The 16,405-nt window shown below is 37.7% G+C and overlaps 2 protein-coding genes across 2 annotated transcripts; one reads left to right on the forward strand and one right to left on the reverse strand.

The window, feature by feature from the left end:
- Nucleotides 1–2,323: 2,323 nt before the first annotated feature.
- Nucleotides 2,324–4,334, forward strand: LOC127812630 (GATA transcription factor 12-like). Its single transcript, XM_052353092.1, has 2 exons — nucleotides 2,324–2,849; nucleotides 3,403–4,334. Exons 1-2 carry the CDS (start codon nucleotides 2,547–2,549, stop codon nucleotides 4,102–4,104), a joined length of 1,005 nt encoding a protein of 334 aa, XP_052209052.1. The 5' UTR covers nucleotides 2,324–2,546; the 3' UTR covers nucleotides 4,105–4,334.
- A 1,910-nt stretch (nucleotides 4,335–6,244) lies between these two features.
- Nucleotides 6,245–14,535, reverse strand: LOC127813642 (protein NONRESPONDING TO OXYLIPINS 2, mitochondrial). Its single transcript, XM_052354710.1, has 3 exons — nucleotides 14,291–14,535; nucleotides 14,091–14,209; nucleotides 6,245–6,700 (listed from the first exon to the last, which is right to left on the reverse strand). The coding sequence occupies exons 1-3, from the start codon at nucleotides 14,431–14,433 to the stop codon at nucleotides 6,675–6,677; spliced, it is 288 nt and encodes a 95-aa protein (XP_052210670.1). The 5' UTR covers nucleotides 14,434–14,535; the 3' UTR covers nucleotides 6,245–6,674.
- Nucleotides 14,536–16,405: the final 1,870 nt, after the last annotated feature.

The following is a 16,405-nucleotide window of genomic DNA, read 5'->3' on the forward strand; positions in this document are numbered from 1 at the left end:
AGTAACCGAAAACCAAACCAACCTAGAATACAAGAGACCGAACATCTGTTACTGTCGGCCATCTGGCCGACCGGTGATTCCAATGATTGAAACCGATCATTGGATTCCCCCAACCATGGTGATTCATATATCAAAAAATGACTTTGATCAGACGGTTGATTTTTTGTAAATCTAAAAATTAATTCCATAGTTAACAAACTCAAACAAGTTTCTGAAAAAATAGAAGTAGCCAAAAAATTACCGAATGGCGAGTATAGTGGTGGAAATCAGATGAGAAAGAGATCCACTCGTCGTAGACGTTGAAGTCGGCGTTGCTGTGTGACTGTGTCAGAGGTCCAAGTCAGCGTAGAGAGGAAGCATCGCATCGGCGTTGACGACGGCATTGAAGGGGGCGATGGTGCCACCGTGCAGGAGAGTCAGAGATGATGGGGGCGAGCAAACGGAAGGACCAAAGATCGGTTCAGTCCTTCCTCCTTCTGGGTCTTCTCTTCTCTCTGATATACGAAGTACGAAGCCTCGAATAGCAAGAGCCTTTGTCTTCGTCTTATCTTCTCCATCGGCGACAGCGATGGCGATGGCAACGTCTTCTCCAGCAGCCAGATCTAGGATGAAATGAAGTGGTGAGGGAGAGGGAGAGGAAGAGGAAGAGAGAGAGTGACGAAGAAAAAATGAAATGGCAGTGAGGCATGGGATGCTGCGCCCGCGTAGGGGGAGGGAGAGGGTCACGGTTCGATTTTCGCCAAGATGGGGGTTTTGCTTTATTCCACGATTCGGTTTGGTTTTGGGCTATTTTTATCAAAATAACCGAATCAAATCGAAGAGTCGATTTTTTTTAAAATAAATAATCGAAATTGAACCATATATTATGACTAATCGAACCGACGGTTCGTTTCGGTTAAATCGATTTATCCGATTTTTTGCACACCCCTAAACAAGATCGTTTTAAAATTAAAAATAATGTGTACTAAACGCATTTAATCTAAAAATAAGATACTCTATTTACACCTTAATATTATTTACTGCTCATACTTAGTAAAAAAACTGCTTTAACATAAACTTTTAAATTTTTTATATAATTTTATAATTAAGACCTAATCCAATTCAACCGGAATTTAATTACGGGAGCCCCGCCCACGTGACATGTCACTTGGGGGAACGCACGTGCGTGACTGGGCGGGCCTCCCGGCACGTGCTCTCACGTTATTACGAACTGAAAGAGGAAGACGATCTACGGAGCAGACGAAATCAACCGTCGAGGTGGCCTTTAGATTGTGCCACCTGGCGTTGAACACCGTCCACCGGATTGCCTTTAGACACGAGCCTCGCGCTCACATGCTTCACTGACACAGCCCTCCTCCTCCGTCACGTGCGCTTTGGGCTCCACGATTTAAAATAAAAGGTAAAATATCTGACAAGTAGTTAGCCTCCATTCCAAGTAACCAACCCGTTGCCTGCCCTTTTCCAGCCGTCCCTTGTAATTTAAGCATTTTAAACTAAAGGTTTATATTCCTTTTATTTAGTAAATTAAATTTTAAAGACATTCACTGTAATTTTTAAATATTAAAAATAATTCTCATAGCATATAATTTTTTCTAGCCGTCCCTTCATGTTTTATCTGGGTGATGGACACGTGTGAGGCAGCTTGGGTTTCTAACAGCGGACTCGCTCGCACTGCTACGTGGCAACGCGTGGTAAAAGGGTAAGGCGGAAAGGAAATGGCAGGGCCTGACAAGTTTAGCCCCATCCTGGCCGTCGATTATCATCTCGTCCAGCTGCAACAGACTAACAGTCACAGAATCAATAGTAATGAATAGTTCACATAAACAATTGGATGTTAACTATCATTATAATGAACAAACCAATGGGTAGCCATGCACGTGAGCCTGAGCATGCAATCTTTGTTTAACGTAGTAAGGTGGAGTTGGGTCGGGTCAGGTGAGTTATATCATTGCCGCCTCCACGTTGATCTTCAAGTTGGCGATGGACCGACGCTAAAAGGCTGATTATGTGTTAGTGACCACCCTTGAGAATAAATGTTACGTTTGATTTTATGCATAGTTATAATTAATTCACATTCGAACTATATCAATAAAATTCAACAATATTATTATATAAAGATTAGAAAAAAACTTACCCAATTAAATTGGGTGGTTTGGATTGAGTCTTGCACACATCCGGACCCATCATGACCGTGAACATTGGCTTTGGAGATGTCTCCATAAGGTAAAAATCAGATTAGATTTTAAAATTAAGGAAAAAAGGGAAATTTTTGTGAATAAGAGAAAGCGGGCATTTTCTAAAGGGTGGAAGGAATGGAATTTTCCTGGTCAAAATCCTCAATTTTAGGTGTCCGATGGCCCATTCAAAACCCTCCTCTTCCTTCTCGCTCTCTCTCTCTCTCTTCACCAAGTAATTCTCGCCATTCACTCTCACTCTCTCTCTTCTCTCTCTCTCTCTGTATTTTCTCTCTCTTCACTCTCAATCGATACTCACTCTCCTTCTCCCGTCCCCTCGTTCGACCGGCTCACAAGGAGAAGAACCCTCCCATGGAAACTCCAGCATTCTTCCAGCCAGCCCAATTCACGCCCGAGAAGCGCCACGCAGATGCCAAGCCCCCCTCCGCAGACCATTTCATCATCGAGGACCTCCTCGACTTCCCCACCGACGACTCGCCAGGCGTCGCCGACGCCGCCGACGTCCTCCCCGGAACCTCCACCGAGTCCTCCACTGTCACGGCCGTCGACAGCTGCAACTCCTCCTTCTCCGGCGGTGACCCTCCATTCTCCGGCGACATCGCCTGCCGCAGCGGCTTCCCTGACGCTCCCTTGTCTGGCGACCTCTGCGTCCCGGTAAATTGGACGTATTGATGCAAATAAATTTAGCTCAACAATAATTAGAAACGTCAGTATAAAAATTAATACGCACACATTCGGTAACTGAGTATATATGTGTCTGTGTCTGTGTGTATATATATATATATATATGCATGTGTGTTGTATGTGCAGGATGATCAGATTACTTCCATTTCCCGAATTATATATATTTTCATTATTTCCAGTTAGAAAGGAAGGTATTTAATTTCTTACTTGTTTAGCATTTTTTACATGAAATGCAGCGAAGGAATCACTTTTGAAGGCTTTTGGCTTCTTTGGGAAAGAGTAACTCACTCTTTTTCTGTTTGGTTGCTTAGAAAATGAAAGAAAAAAACGTAAGAATGATGCAGTTTATTGGTTGATCAGGTGCCAAGTTGTGTTAACTTGGTCTATCTGGTCCCGACCCATAAAAGTTCTACGTACTTCATCAAGACAAAAACAAAAATTTTCTCGACAACCAAACAGATTTGTGTAGATGTGTAAGCTATATTACTCTTTGCTAAGCCATTGGTGGTTGCTGTGTTTCCAGTACGATGACTTAGCAGAGCTTGAATGGCTTTCTAATTTCGTCGAAGAATCGTTTTCCAGCGAGGATTTGCAGAAGCTCCAGATTATATCCGGGGCGAAAATCGGACCCAGCCCGGAGCCCGAAACCCGTCAGTTCCAGCCCGAACCGAACAGGAACAGTCCGGTGTTTTCCCATGAAGTGTCGGTGCCGGGAAAAGCCCGGAGCAAACGCTCACGCGCCGCCCCCTGCGACTGGACGTCCCGGCTGTTGGCGCTCTCTCCAGCAGCGCCACCGCCGCTACCCGAACCCGACATGGTATCCAGCTCCAGCAAGAAGGCTGTGAGGGTAGCGCCGAAGAGGAAAGACGGGGGGGAGAACTCCGGCGGCGACGGGCGGAAGTGCCTGCATTGCGCCACCGAGAAGACGCCACAGTGGCGGACGGGTCCGATGGGTCCGAAGACGCTGTGCAACGCTTGCGGGGTGAGGTACAAGTCGGGCCGGCTCGTGCCCGAGTACCGACCCGCCGCCAGCCCGACGTTCATGCTAACGAAGCACTCGAATTCCCACCGGAAAGTTTTGGAGCTACGGCGGCAGAAGGAGCTGCAGAGAGCTCAGCAGCAGCAGCAGCAGCTTCTTCACCAGAGCATGATGTTCGATGTATCCAACGGCGACGACTACTTGATCCACCAGCATATCGGGCCGGACTTTCGGCAGCTGATCTGAGCCAGCCAGTTTTAGCACCGAATTCTTTAGGGAATTTTCCAAAATTTTCTCATTTGCTTAACTTTGATAGGAAAAAGGAGACTACCCAGAAAAAGAAAATTAAAAAAAAAAAAAAAACAAAAACAAAATCAAAACCGAATTTGCTTCTGTTCGCCGGAATTTGGCGCATTTTTGGACTGATTTTTCCTGAGTTATCAATAGTTTAATTTCATTGATTAGTTGAGTTCTCTCAGTTCAGTGTCGATCTATTAATGAAAACTCTGCTTAAAAGGCTTTGTTTAATTGTTCATAGCTGTCGCTCTGTTCCTTTGCTTGCATGCATGCATGGAGATCATGATGAAACCCGCATCAAATTCATGGAAGAACTTGTGGGAATGGCGATTTACAGAGAATGTTGAGAAGAAATTTAGCAGACGACCATCATGCAAAACTATATCCATTAATTAATATATACATATATATATATATACAGAGAGATAGAGAGAGAGAGAGAGAGAGAGAGATGGGATTGTTGAATTTAATGTTTACATCGTTTTCTGCAATTTGAAATCCCTTCTCTGTTTCGCGTATCTTCTTGCGATTGCCGGTCACAGCTAATGCTTCCCACATTGGACTTCGCGAGAGATGCAAGATAAAGTTGGATTATCCAATTAATAGAATAGAAATTCCTTTGATCCTAGGCGACGCTGATCCAAAGGTCTGGCTGGCTAATGGCTAATGGCTAATAGCTTATAGCTAATAGCTTATAGCTTATAATAGTGGGTGTTTGTTATTAATTTGAAATATTATTATTATTATAATAATCAAATTAATACGTACTACTCTGCAAAGCGTCTGCAGAATCTGCAGCGTTATTAATTTTGCTTGTATTATTATTATTATATATCTTTGTAATAATTGTACCGATCACTGTTTATATTATTATTATTATTATTAATTAATCACCCAACTCAGCTAATCAAGCGGATGTCACGTGCTCCTCTCGATTCTCAGCAGCTTCACGTGGACGCTAACCCCATTTTTCTCTTTCTCTGCATTTTAATTTATTCCATGGAGATAAAATCAAACAGCCCCTTAGAAGTTGCATAATTGCATTTATGTTATATTTGTTTAAACCCATTTTTAATAGATGGGCTCTCATATGCATGCATGGTTAGGGGGAAGGAATATTTCCACGTTATCTGTCTCCCAGCCTCCACCATCCATACTGACAAATGACTCGAATTTTCTGTCCTTATATTAAGCTTTTCTTGGCTGCCAAACAGGATATAAATAAAGTGAAACGCATTTGACCGAATGGGTGGGACAACTGAAGATGATGATTTTGATCGTAATGGTAATGGTAAGATTATATTTTTATAATTATTATTATTATTCTTTTGAATTTGGGTTCATGAACTTGTTCGACTGTAATGAACTAAGCTCGATTTGCCATTTATATAGAATTGAGTAAAGCCTAATATTTTTAAGATTGTGACTCTGCTTTTGCTTGTGGGCTCAACCGTTGAGCTTGATCGAATTTTAATGTTGTAAAAATATAAAATTATAAATAATTTAATTTAATTTAAATTTTTAATATTTATTTTAATAATTCTAGTACTTTAAAAATTATATAGACAATATCACCAATTTACAAAGATAATAAATAAATCTCATACACAACCATTAACATTCAAATTCAAAATATAAAATAATTTTTATAATTTTAAATATTTATAAAATTTAAAACTACTTTTAAAAATAAAATTGAAATGATTAAAAATTTTAATTTTCAAACATCTAACATCTATATTCTAAATCTAAATTCTTATTTTACACGTAAAATTTGCTTTTTTAAAAATATTTTTGTATCTTAAATATTAATTAAATAAATATTTTTAAAATTAGGTCAATCTGACAAGCTTTTGATGAGCTCAACCCATGAAGGCTCGTGAGCCCAAACTCAAGCCTGGCTCAACTCAAGAGCCCCCTGAATGAACCCAACTTAACCAACTCTAGGCAAGCTCGCGGGCTTAGCCGGGCTCTGTTTTGTTCTAGTAGGTCGAGCTTAACTTGATCCGTCTCTTTAGAATTAATGATGGGTCCAAGTTAACTTAGCACAATCCATTTAACATCATTAATTAAGGATAGAGATGAAACAAACAAATAATCAGTCCAAACATAATTATATGACAAGAGTCTCAAATATGAATAACCCCTCCTTTTGGGGCAAGAAGCAAAGGGATGGGATGGGAGACAATGTCCATATCTTATCTAATCAATATCTCCCGCACTTTCTTATGTTGCCTAGAAAAGAGGTAGCGATAGCATAGCATAGTGTAACCACGCATCACTGAGAGAGTTTCAAGTTTCAACGTTTCATGAGAACTTACCATAAACTGTTACCGGTTACAATATAATAATATCCATGGCCGGAGAAGCAAAATTTCAAATTTTCCGGCCAGCCAAGATTCCAGATTATCAAAAATTCCAACATTTATTCAACTGTTAAAGATGGACATCTGCGAAGAAGAGTGGTCGGGAGTCTCATAAACAAAATCATCCGCCTTTCTTCACTATCAGTGTCTTTCTTATCGAGGCACGCTGAGACCTAGTTCTGATAAACAAGGCCATAAGAAAAGGTTCGTCAGCTCAGCATTAGCACATAACCTAACGCGAGCGAAAGGGTAACACATAAACCCATCTGTACAAGTAAAAGAAACGAGAGACAGCTTAAAATGTAACTTTAGTTGAAAGTGTTAAGAGTTATGCCCCACAAGCCAATTATATTTACATGTAATTGATCATATTTTATATCGTGACTCTTTATTTTCAATCAATTATTATTGTAAGGCATTATGTTTTATTTGTCATTGATGATTGACTTTATTATTTCCACTCTTGACAAAGTCCATAGATCAAATAGGCTCATGGAATATGGTCGTGCATAGAAATAACGATCATGAAACATATTCCTTATAAGCCTTGATCTTAAATATTCCTAGTCATAGAGTTATTAGGATTGGACGCTAATAACTCGGATAGACTAGCATATATGATGCATGCTCAATTAGGAGAATGTCTTGTTTCATAGACATTGGTGTGTGGACACTAGTACATATATGTGGGTGCTTATTATAAGAATAAGTACACTGAACTGACCCGCTACAGAATTCCTAATGGTAATTGTTTATTGTCGAATTGGAATTTCTGTGTTCCAGTAGTGCAGATTAGTCCTTAGACTTGAGACATCATGGTAGTCTTATATTTGACTGGTTACGCTTTGGTTCTTTTTTGGATTCCAATGGAGTCATTAACAAATTATTACTGGGCGTAACCTTATGACATATGAAGGCTTGTGAATGTAGAAATAGGATTCATCACTTATCGACAAGATGAGAAGATGTCCTGTGTATTTCGATGATTTCATGATTGAGAAAATCCTTGGCCAAGGTGAGGTGGAAATCAAAAGGTGTTTTGATTTCACCTATGAAGTCATAAATCTGGAATGAATACATAGTTATTGAATGACTAGGGTTTCGTCATAAAACCATACCTTAAATTCAATCGGGACATAGATTGATGAAAGAATTTTACTGTACGGTAATTGCAATTGAAAAGGTCCGTATTTTTTCATCGTTGGCTAGGCGTTCATGGCATGTTGCTAGACGTTAACCATGATATGTAGGGTTTTAGAATTAATATGATTAATTCTAAAACTATTTATTAAAGAGTTTAATTAAGAAGCCCATGAGATGAGTTAATTATGAAGCCCATAAGTTTAATTAAAAGAGTTTAATTATTCTAAGGAGTTGGGCCTTCATATAGCCCAATAAAATTGGCCCTACATCTAGCCCAATGGTGGACCTAAGGGGTCACACACTTGGGTCGAGTCCGTTCCACAAATTAAAAGATAGATACGGCCCAATATGATTATGGGCCAGACCTAAATCGTTTAGGGTTTTTTCAGAGGCATAATTAGGGTTTTTACTCTATAAATAGGCCACTTAAGAAGTTGGAAAAATAAGGAGAAATTCGGATCTCTCATTGGAGGCGCCTAGGGTTACTAGCATTACTCAAGGCGTTCGTGGAAACGGTCGATCGTGTGGACCGACTTGGAGGAGTTCGTGTTTGCGGCTCTACGGATCAATCAAGGCAGAATCATATCTTCACGGTTGCCCGATTTCTAACAAGAAGACCAGACAGGTCTTTCCTGCATCTCCTATTTGGTTAGGTAGCGTTTGTTACCAAGATATAGGCCGACAAATGTAAAATATGAAAAATATCCCAAACAAAAATGTTTTCCATTATATTTGTTAAATTTTCTAAAAATAAATCACATGACCTCTTATCTTTAAACTTTCAAGATAAATTTATTCGTTCCCCCCTTCAAATAACTTATCTCGAACTTTACACATAAATTATCTTGATAAAACCTTATTTTACTCATTTTAACAAACACTATCTTAAGTGATTGCGTTGTCATTTGAATATAACAAAGACACTATACGGGTTAAGAAAGCAAGGTATTATCAGAAAGTAGAATGTAAACAATCAAGTTGAGTTGAAATGCACATCAACATAGAACTGTAATGGGCCACCAATCCTGGCCCATCCAAGCACATAACACAATATGAAGGCATAACGCATAAACAACCAAGCCAATGAATTCACCAGTATGATATAAAAACAATCATATGCCATGAATTGATGAGTACTAATCATGAAACTGGAGCCCATAGGAAGACACCTACTTTTATTACCTATTTACTGTAAATGTACTAGGAACATGCTTCTTCTTCTTCCTTGTTTATTTTCTTTTTTTCTGTAAGTGTTCTTCCTTTTTTATTTTCACTGTTCAGTGAACATGATGCTAGATTTTCGTCAGTGACTGTTGTTTCATGGTATCTGCTTAGCTCTGCATCTTTGTCCTTTAAAAAAAAAAAAAGAATCTGAAACAAGCATGCTCAGCTTTGGATTTGAAAAATAAATTTATTGTTGATTATGTGGCTTGACCATTATTCTGGTTTGGGAAACAATATCAATACGATTGATTGGTTGAGATGGCCTTTTCTCATTTTGTTGAGGGTAGTGGTCTGTGAGTCTTTTGATTTTGTGCTGTTGGTTTGGCTTTGGAGGATGTCTTCATCCAAGCCAATATTTTAGTGATGATTAATTGAAGTTAGTTTCCTCTGTTCTTCCAGCCCTAACATATATTTGTATTCTTCTAGTTGTGTCAAGAGTTCAACAACCATCGCAAGAAGATCCACAACCATCAATTGCTGCACCTGAAGGCTATTCTAACTATGGATGTTAAGATATAGAAATCAACAGGAGAATTAATGATAAAGATAATGAAGATGGAATAATTCAAGTGCAAGAAAACCCCTATGAGGAAAAGGAAAGGAAGAGAGCATCTGAAGTGAACCGTTTCCATCTTGTAATATTTGGATCTTCTTGTTGTCAATATTATTGTAATATTTAGGTTTGACTGTTATTTTTGAATTTTTTTAAAGTTTTAAATGAGCCTAAAATCGACAACAAGCCCATTTAGTATAAACAAACCAAGCTTGAGTCTAGAAAAACTCTCAAGGAATGAGCTCAAGCTTGAGCCTAAGCATGGCAAAATTCTTAACAAACAAGCGTCCGCCTAGCAGGGCTTGGCTTGGCTTGTTGCAGCCCTATTAACACGCAATCTCAATTCATGTCCAGCTAACATGGTTTTGATCTCAACTCACGAAAGATTACTGTTTCATTTTTTAGTTTGCGGTAATTAAGTGCCACTCTTAAACAACAAAGAAAGAGATTCTATAAGTAATTAACATTGGAGGCATAGTTGTCAAAACTGGGATTTATGTAGGATTGATGGGTCTTCTGGATTGGATCAAGGATTGTGAGATTCTAACAGGAGTGATGATACTTAAAAAAAAGGAAAAACACCTGCAATATTAAATTATGCAACAAAAAGGGAGGAAACATAACATGAAAAATAGATGAAATTTGAATTTCTAATCCACGAGAATAAAAATAAAAAACAGTAAATAATAGTAATAACTGCTCAAGGATTAAAAAACACACAATGATATCAGCATTCAGAGGAGGAAGAATTGCTGCTGTAATAACAAAGAAGAAGAGAAAGGACAAAGAAATGCTGTTGCTGCAATAGCATTTTGAAGAACTACAGGATTCAAATAAGGTTTAACCTTTTTTCCTTTTGACGTAAGGTCATAAAATTTGTTTTAATCTTTTTTTTCTTGTTATTAGGATTTAATATTATAATGCACAAGAGGCATGCACCTCATGGATGGCACCTTGCCTCAACTATGTAGAGGTGCACAACTCTCGCCTAGGTGTTCCTTTGACAACTGTGCTTGCTAGGGACTTTATTGGCAACATCATAGGCCCCCCACCCCATTAAACCCGTGATCCATATTGCTAGGTCACCAACAAGCCACATGATGTAGTGAAAGGAGCGTCTCAAGATTAGAACTATGAACTTGAGAACTTATTGACCACTATTAAGTTAATGGCATTAACCACCTGGGTTACCACCTGGGTGGTTAGCTATTCTTATTTCTATTAAGCTTAATAAACTCAAATAAGCTGTAATGCTCTCTGTTAATTGCGATTTTAACAACTCTTTTCTCTACCAAGTCAAAGACTCAATTAGACAATCCATGTAGCAACAAAAACAGTAACGCTTATTAATGTTGTTAAATTTGTTTGACTAGTAATTAAGAAAAGATGCTTTAACAATTAAATTACCAAGAAAGACATTGCCACAAGTGTCTTTACAGTTAGTACTGTCTCTACATAAATATGCTTTCAACATTTTTGCAGAAGTTATTACTTAAATTATTACATCATTAAAAATATAATTGATTTTTTTATTTCAAAAAATATCAGGCCCTATAATTTACAAGCCAAATATTATACAAATTTAAATGGAACTAATAATACAATTTTTAAATTCAATCATCTTCAAATTAGGATAGCGATGAAGAATGTGTAGATCTATTAAGAAGGAAGAATAGTAATAAGAGTTTGTAATGATGAAAAAATATAGGAATAAGAACAAGACTGAAACAAGGAATAGATAGATTGAAAGTAATGTAAGAATTCTAAATGCTGATTGGAGATAATTTTGACTAAAGATAATTTCATTTCGGCTTCTACTTATGCTTCACAACAAAAGCTCCAAAATCCTACTTCTGCTTTACAGCAGGAAAATACCTTTTTCTGTCAAAAAAAGTGATTATTAGTTTTGGCCAAAAACCAAAAAATACATATAAAAGTGCTTTAGCTCAAATAAAAGTGCTATTTTAGATACTACTGCAAGGCCAACCAAAGCATAAGACTGTACATGCAATCACCTAAAGACGTGACTGTTGCCAAAAAAAAAAAAAATGATCTTTTTACCAGAATAGTTATAGCTCTCATTAAAAAAATATTATTGCCAAAATAGCATACATTTCAAAATTTTTACTGAGTAGCACTCTCCCCTCACATGTAACCACCCACACGGGAAGGGATCTTGCGTGGCATCAGCAAAGCAAAAATGGTGATGTCACCAGGAAAAAAATTTCTCTAAGTGTGGCAAAGGACCATTCACCAGCAGTTCTTAGAAATAACCGTTTGTAAAGCCAGGGATTCTTAGAAAGAACTACTAGTGACACCAAGGATTTTTTGTCACGTGTCATTTTCCCGCACTTAGAGAATTTACCTAAGAGTCAGGATCCTCCTCTCGCGTGGCTGGTGATGTGTGCTGGAAAATGCTGTGTTGGCAATATTTTTTAAATAGATGCTATTTTGGCAAATTGTTTTAAAATGGGTGTCATTCTAGTTGAAAATTCTATAAAAGTTCTGTGACCACGGTCATAAAACATAATCCTTGATTGATTAAATCGTTTTATACTCAATAAATTTCTCTTACTACAACTCTAAACACCTTAAATAGTTGTCAATAGACTTAATACATCCAATTTTACCCAACACCAACAACATCAAATTTTTAACTCCCAGAAAACAACAACAACAACATATCCAGCCTTTATCCCACTATGTGGGGTCGGCTACATGAATTCTAGACTTCTATGTATTTCTGTCTTTTGTCATATCCTCATTTAGATCCATATATTTCATATCAAATTTTAATGTCTCTCCCAAAGCCTTCTTGGGTCTACCTCTACCTCTTTTTGTGACTAATTATTCCATTTCATCAACTCTCCTCACAGGAGCGTCTCTTAGTCTCCTTCTCACATGACCAAACCATCTTAGTCTAGTCTCTCTCATCTTTTCCTCGATTGGCACTACTCCTACCTTATTACGAATAACTTCATTTCTAATTTTATCCTTTCTTGTATGTCCGCACATCCATCTTAACATCCTCATCTTCGCTACACTCGTCTTTTGCTCATGCTGATATTTGACTGCCCAACATTTTGAGCCATACAACAAGACTGGTCTTATAGCTGTCCTATAAAATTTTCCTTTCAATTTTAATGGGATTTTATCATCACATAACACCCCCGATGTATTTCTCCATTTTAGCCAACCTGCCTTAATTCTATGTGCAACATTCTCGTGGATTTCTCCATCTTTTTGAATCACTGATCCCAAATATCGAAAATAGTCTTTTCTTTGTAAGATTTGGTCTTCTAATTTTATTATAACATCATCCACTCTTGCATTTTTACTAAATTTGCATTCCATATATTCTATTTTCTTTCTACTTAATTTAAATCCCTTAGATTCTAAATTGTTTCTCCACAACTCAAGCTTAGTGTTCACTCCTTCTTTTGTTTCATCCACCAACACTATGTCGTCTGCAAATAGCATACACCATGGCACATCTGTCTAAATATCTTTAGTGAGTTCATCCATTACTAAGGCAAATAAGTATGAACTTAGTGCAAAACCTTGATGCAGTCCTATTGTAGTTGTAAATGGTTCAGTATCCCCTCCGCATGTTCTGACCCTTGTCTCTACACCATGATACATGTCCTTAAGGGCTTGTATATAGGCTATTTTGACTCTTTTCTTCTCTAAAACCCTCCATAATACTTCTCTAGGGACCCTATCATAGGCCTTTTCTAGATCTATAAACACCATATGTAGGTCCTTTTGATGATCTCGATACCTTTCCATTAGACGCCTCAGTAAATATATAGTTTCCACTGTTGACCTACCAGATATGAAACCAAACTGATTTTCTGACACCTTTGTTTCCTTTCTGAGCCTCTGCTCTATTACTCTCTCCCAGAGTTTCATGGTATGACTCATTAATTTAATTCCTCTGTAATTTTCACAGTTTTGAACATCTCCTTTGTTCTTGTATATAGGAACCAAAGTACTCTTCCTCCACTCATCTGGCATCTTTTTTGATTTAAGGATGGCGTTAAATAGTTGTGTTAGCCAGGAGATGCCCTCTTCTCCCATGCATTTCCATGCTTCTATTGGTATATTATCTGGTCCCACTGCCTTATGATTTTTCATCTTTTTTAAAGCTTGCCTTATTTCATTTGAACTTATGCGTCGATAGAATGTGTAGCTCACATTCCCTTCGGAGTTACTAAGATGTCCCAAACTAACTCTTGTGTCACCACCATCATTGAATAATTTTGTGAAATACTCCTTCCATCTCTCCTTAATCGCTCCCTCATTTACTAAAACAAGAGAGAGAATCAAATGAACCTATGAAATTAATCTGATGGGATCATGAAATGCAGAACCAAATGACAGATGACACCAATCATTGAGCTCAAGGACCGCTTCTAGCTCAAAGAATAGCCTAATTCACGTTAGACAAATACACAACACGTAAATCAGTGAATGATTTGAGAAACGGAAACAAAAGTTCTACAGATAAAACTAATATGATTGAAAAAAAAACAGTGGACATAAAAGAAGTATCAATTAAATCAAGAATTCGGGGGGGAGGAAAAAAAAAGTTGCTTACAGATACCATACAAATTATCAAACTCCTGGGTTTGCACTGCAGAGCATACCCTGAGACAACGACCTCGAACCCTTGGAGTCGATGCCGAGGCACGAGGTGAGCCGAGACGACGAGACGGCCGTGTGGAGCGGAAGCAGAGACTGGAGAGAAGCCATTCGCCAAACCGACCTGAAATTCAACACACAAGGTCAAAAATCAAACCTAATCGAAGAACTGAACTGGGTTCAGAGAAGGGTTTTAGGGTTTTGCCTGGGGAGTGTGGGAGATGAGAGGGGGGAGCGAAGACAAGGCAAGGAAGTAGGTTTGTGTCTGGCGATAGATGTGGGTGCGGAACTGGGCGATCTGAGAAGGCGGAGAGCTGGTGTGGATATGGTGCGACAGCGAGAGGCCATTGGAGATGGTGAATTTGGAGTGAACAATTAGGGTTCAGTGAAGAGAGGCTTAAGAACGAGGTCACCCTTCACACTCCCCCAGGGTTTTAGTTGGGGGTTTTACTTTCCGGGAAAAAATTGTAAAATAAATAGGTGTGTTTGATAGAAATAAAAAATAAGAGTAAAATCTCAATTATATGAAATTTCAATTCTCACATCAGTTCTAGAAATTTTAATTTTTTAATTTAAAAAAAAAATTGAATTAAAATAAAATTTAAATTCCATGAAATTGAAAAGTTGTTTGATAGAATTTTTTAAAATTTAAATAAAATTCGAATTCTATCCTCATTTTCCACCCCTATCAAATATACCCTTTAAAATGAAATACTAAAAAAAAGTTTCTTTTAATCCAGAGTTTTCTTTTATAATTTTAAAAATATTAATAAAATAAAACTGACATAAACTCTTCAGATAATTTATCATATACGTTCCAAATTTTGGCTTATCACAATATCATAAGATTGAATCTGCCCCATACAATTATTAATAATTTACTTATATTCGTGGGGTCAAGATTTAAGTTTCAACCCGCAACTCATTTGTTTGATCTATTCATCCTAAAGTGTGGTAGATCTTAAATTTTGAACACAATTGATTAAAGACTCATTGTATTTCTTACATTAAAAAGAATAAATAAATAAAACTGACATAAAACTTATTTTACTTTTATCCCATAAATTTATGACATTTTTTTGTTTTGGATGAACAGAAACATTAGTTATATTGACAATTTGAGGATTATTTGTCAATTCCTATAACATTTCCCATGTCACAAAGCTGCAAGGGTGTTGCTGTTGCCAGCACCCAATACCAGGGGAGGGAACGCTATGATCTGCCCTGAATCTTCTTCTACATTCATGATACAACAAATGGCGACGGGATGGGGAGGCAATGGCAACAAGCGAGAGACACAGTGCAGATCATAGCGTTCCTTCTGAACCAAAGAATTATTCCAAGCTAAAGTGCCTGTTTTATTTGAGATTGACAAGCAAAAACAGAAACATAAGTTTCTCATCCATGGCCTCTGCTCAACAGTGGCATGAAGTAGTTTTACAGAATCACAAGTTCAAATTCTCTAATTCCTAATTCTACACCCAGCAACTCCTCCATCCTGCCTTTGTCTTTGCACCCAAAAGAGGGATTGCCAACAAGTAGTCATAAGTCATTCAATTTAGACTGAGCCTTGACTTGGGAATCAATGGTCAAGCCTACAATGTGCCCTCGTCTCAGAGAATTAATCAGTCAAGCTTCGAATGTACCCCATTCCTCGTCTCAGAGAATTAATCAGTCAAAATCTGAACATTGCTTGATCCTGAAAAATCATGGGGTTCTCGTTTAGTCTCCTTTTGCAAATGGGCCATCTTGCAGATTCAGGCACATGGATTTCTAGGGGTTTGGATATTGCATGGGAACCAGAACACTTGATCCTCCATTCCTCTAGAGGTGAATGTTCCTCAAACTTAGTTTTGCCTTGTTGGTTCCAAAGTATGATATCAATTATAAGATTCTTATAAAATATAAGACCATTGATAGAAATGACTGAGCAACTAGAATTTGTGAAGTCGACCCCATATAATACTAATGAGATTAAGATCTGATATGTTGTTATATTGTTTCTTATCCGATATTCGCATAGTCTTGCACAAAAAGTATCATTGAGTTCCATGGGTGTTATCTTTTCTAATTATTAAAATAGGTAAGATCTGCGTTTTTATTATGATTTCTGCATAAAGCAGTGAAGCTAAGAATTATGGAACATAGCTCAGCTGAACACTATCCCATATAGCATAGTGAATTACTCAATTCAATAATGTCCCATCAATTCAGCAAAGATTGCCATGCTAATTTAAACAATTTAGCATCAATCAGTGGAAGCAATCTATTGCTGAATTGATGGGACTGTTAAAACACCATTAAAACTGAAATTTGCAAG

Source organism: Diospyros lotus, chromosome 11 (assembly GCF_014633365.1).
Source record: "Diospyros lotus cultivar Yz01 chromosome 11, ASM1463336v1, whole genome shotgun sequence".
NCBI lineage: Eukaryota > Viridiplantae > Streptophyta > Magnoliopsida > Ericales > Ebenaceae > Diospyros > Diospyros lotus.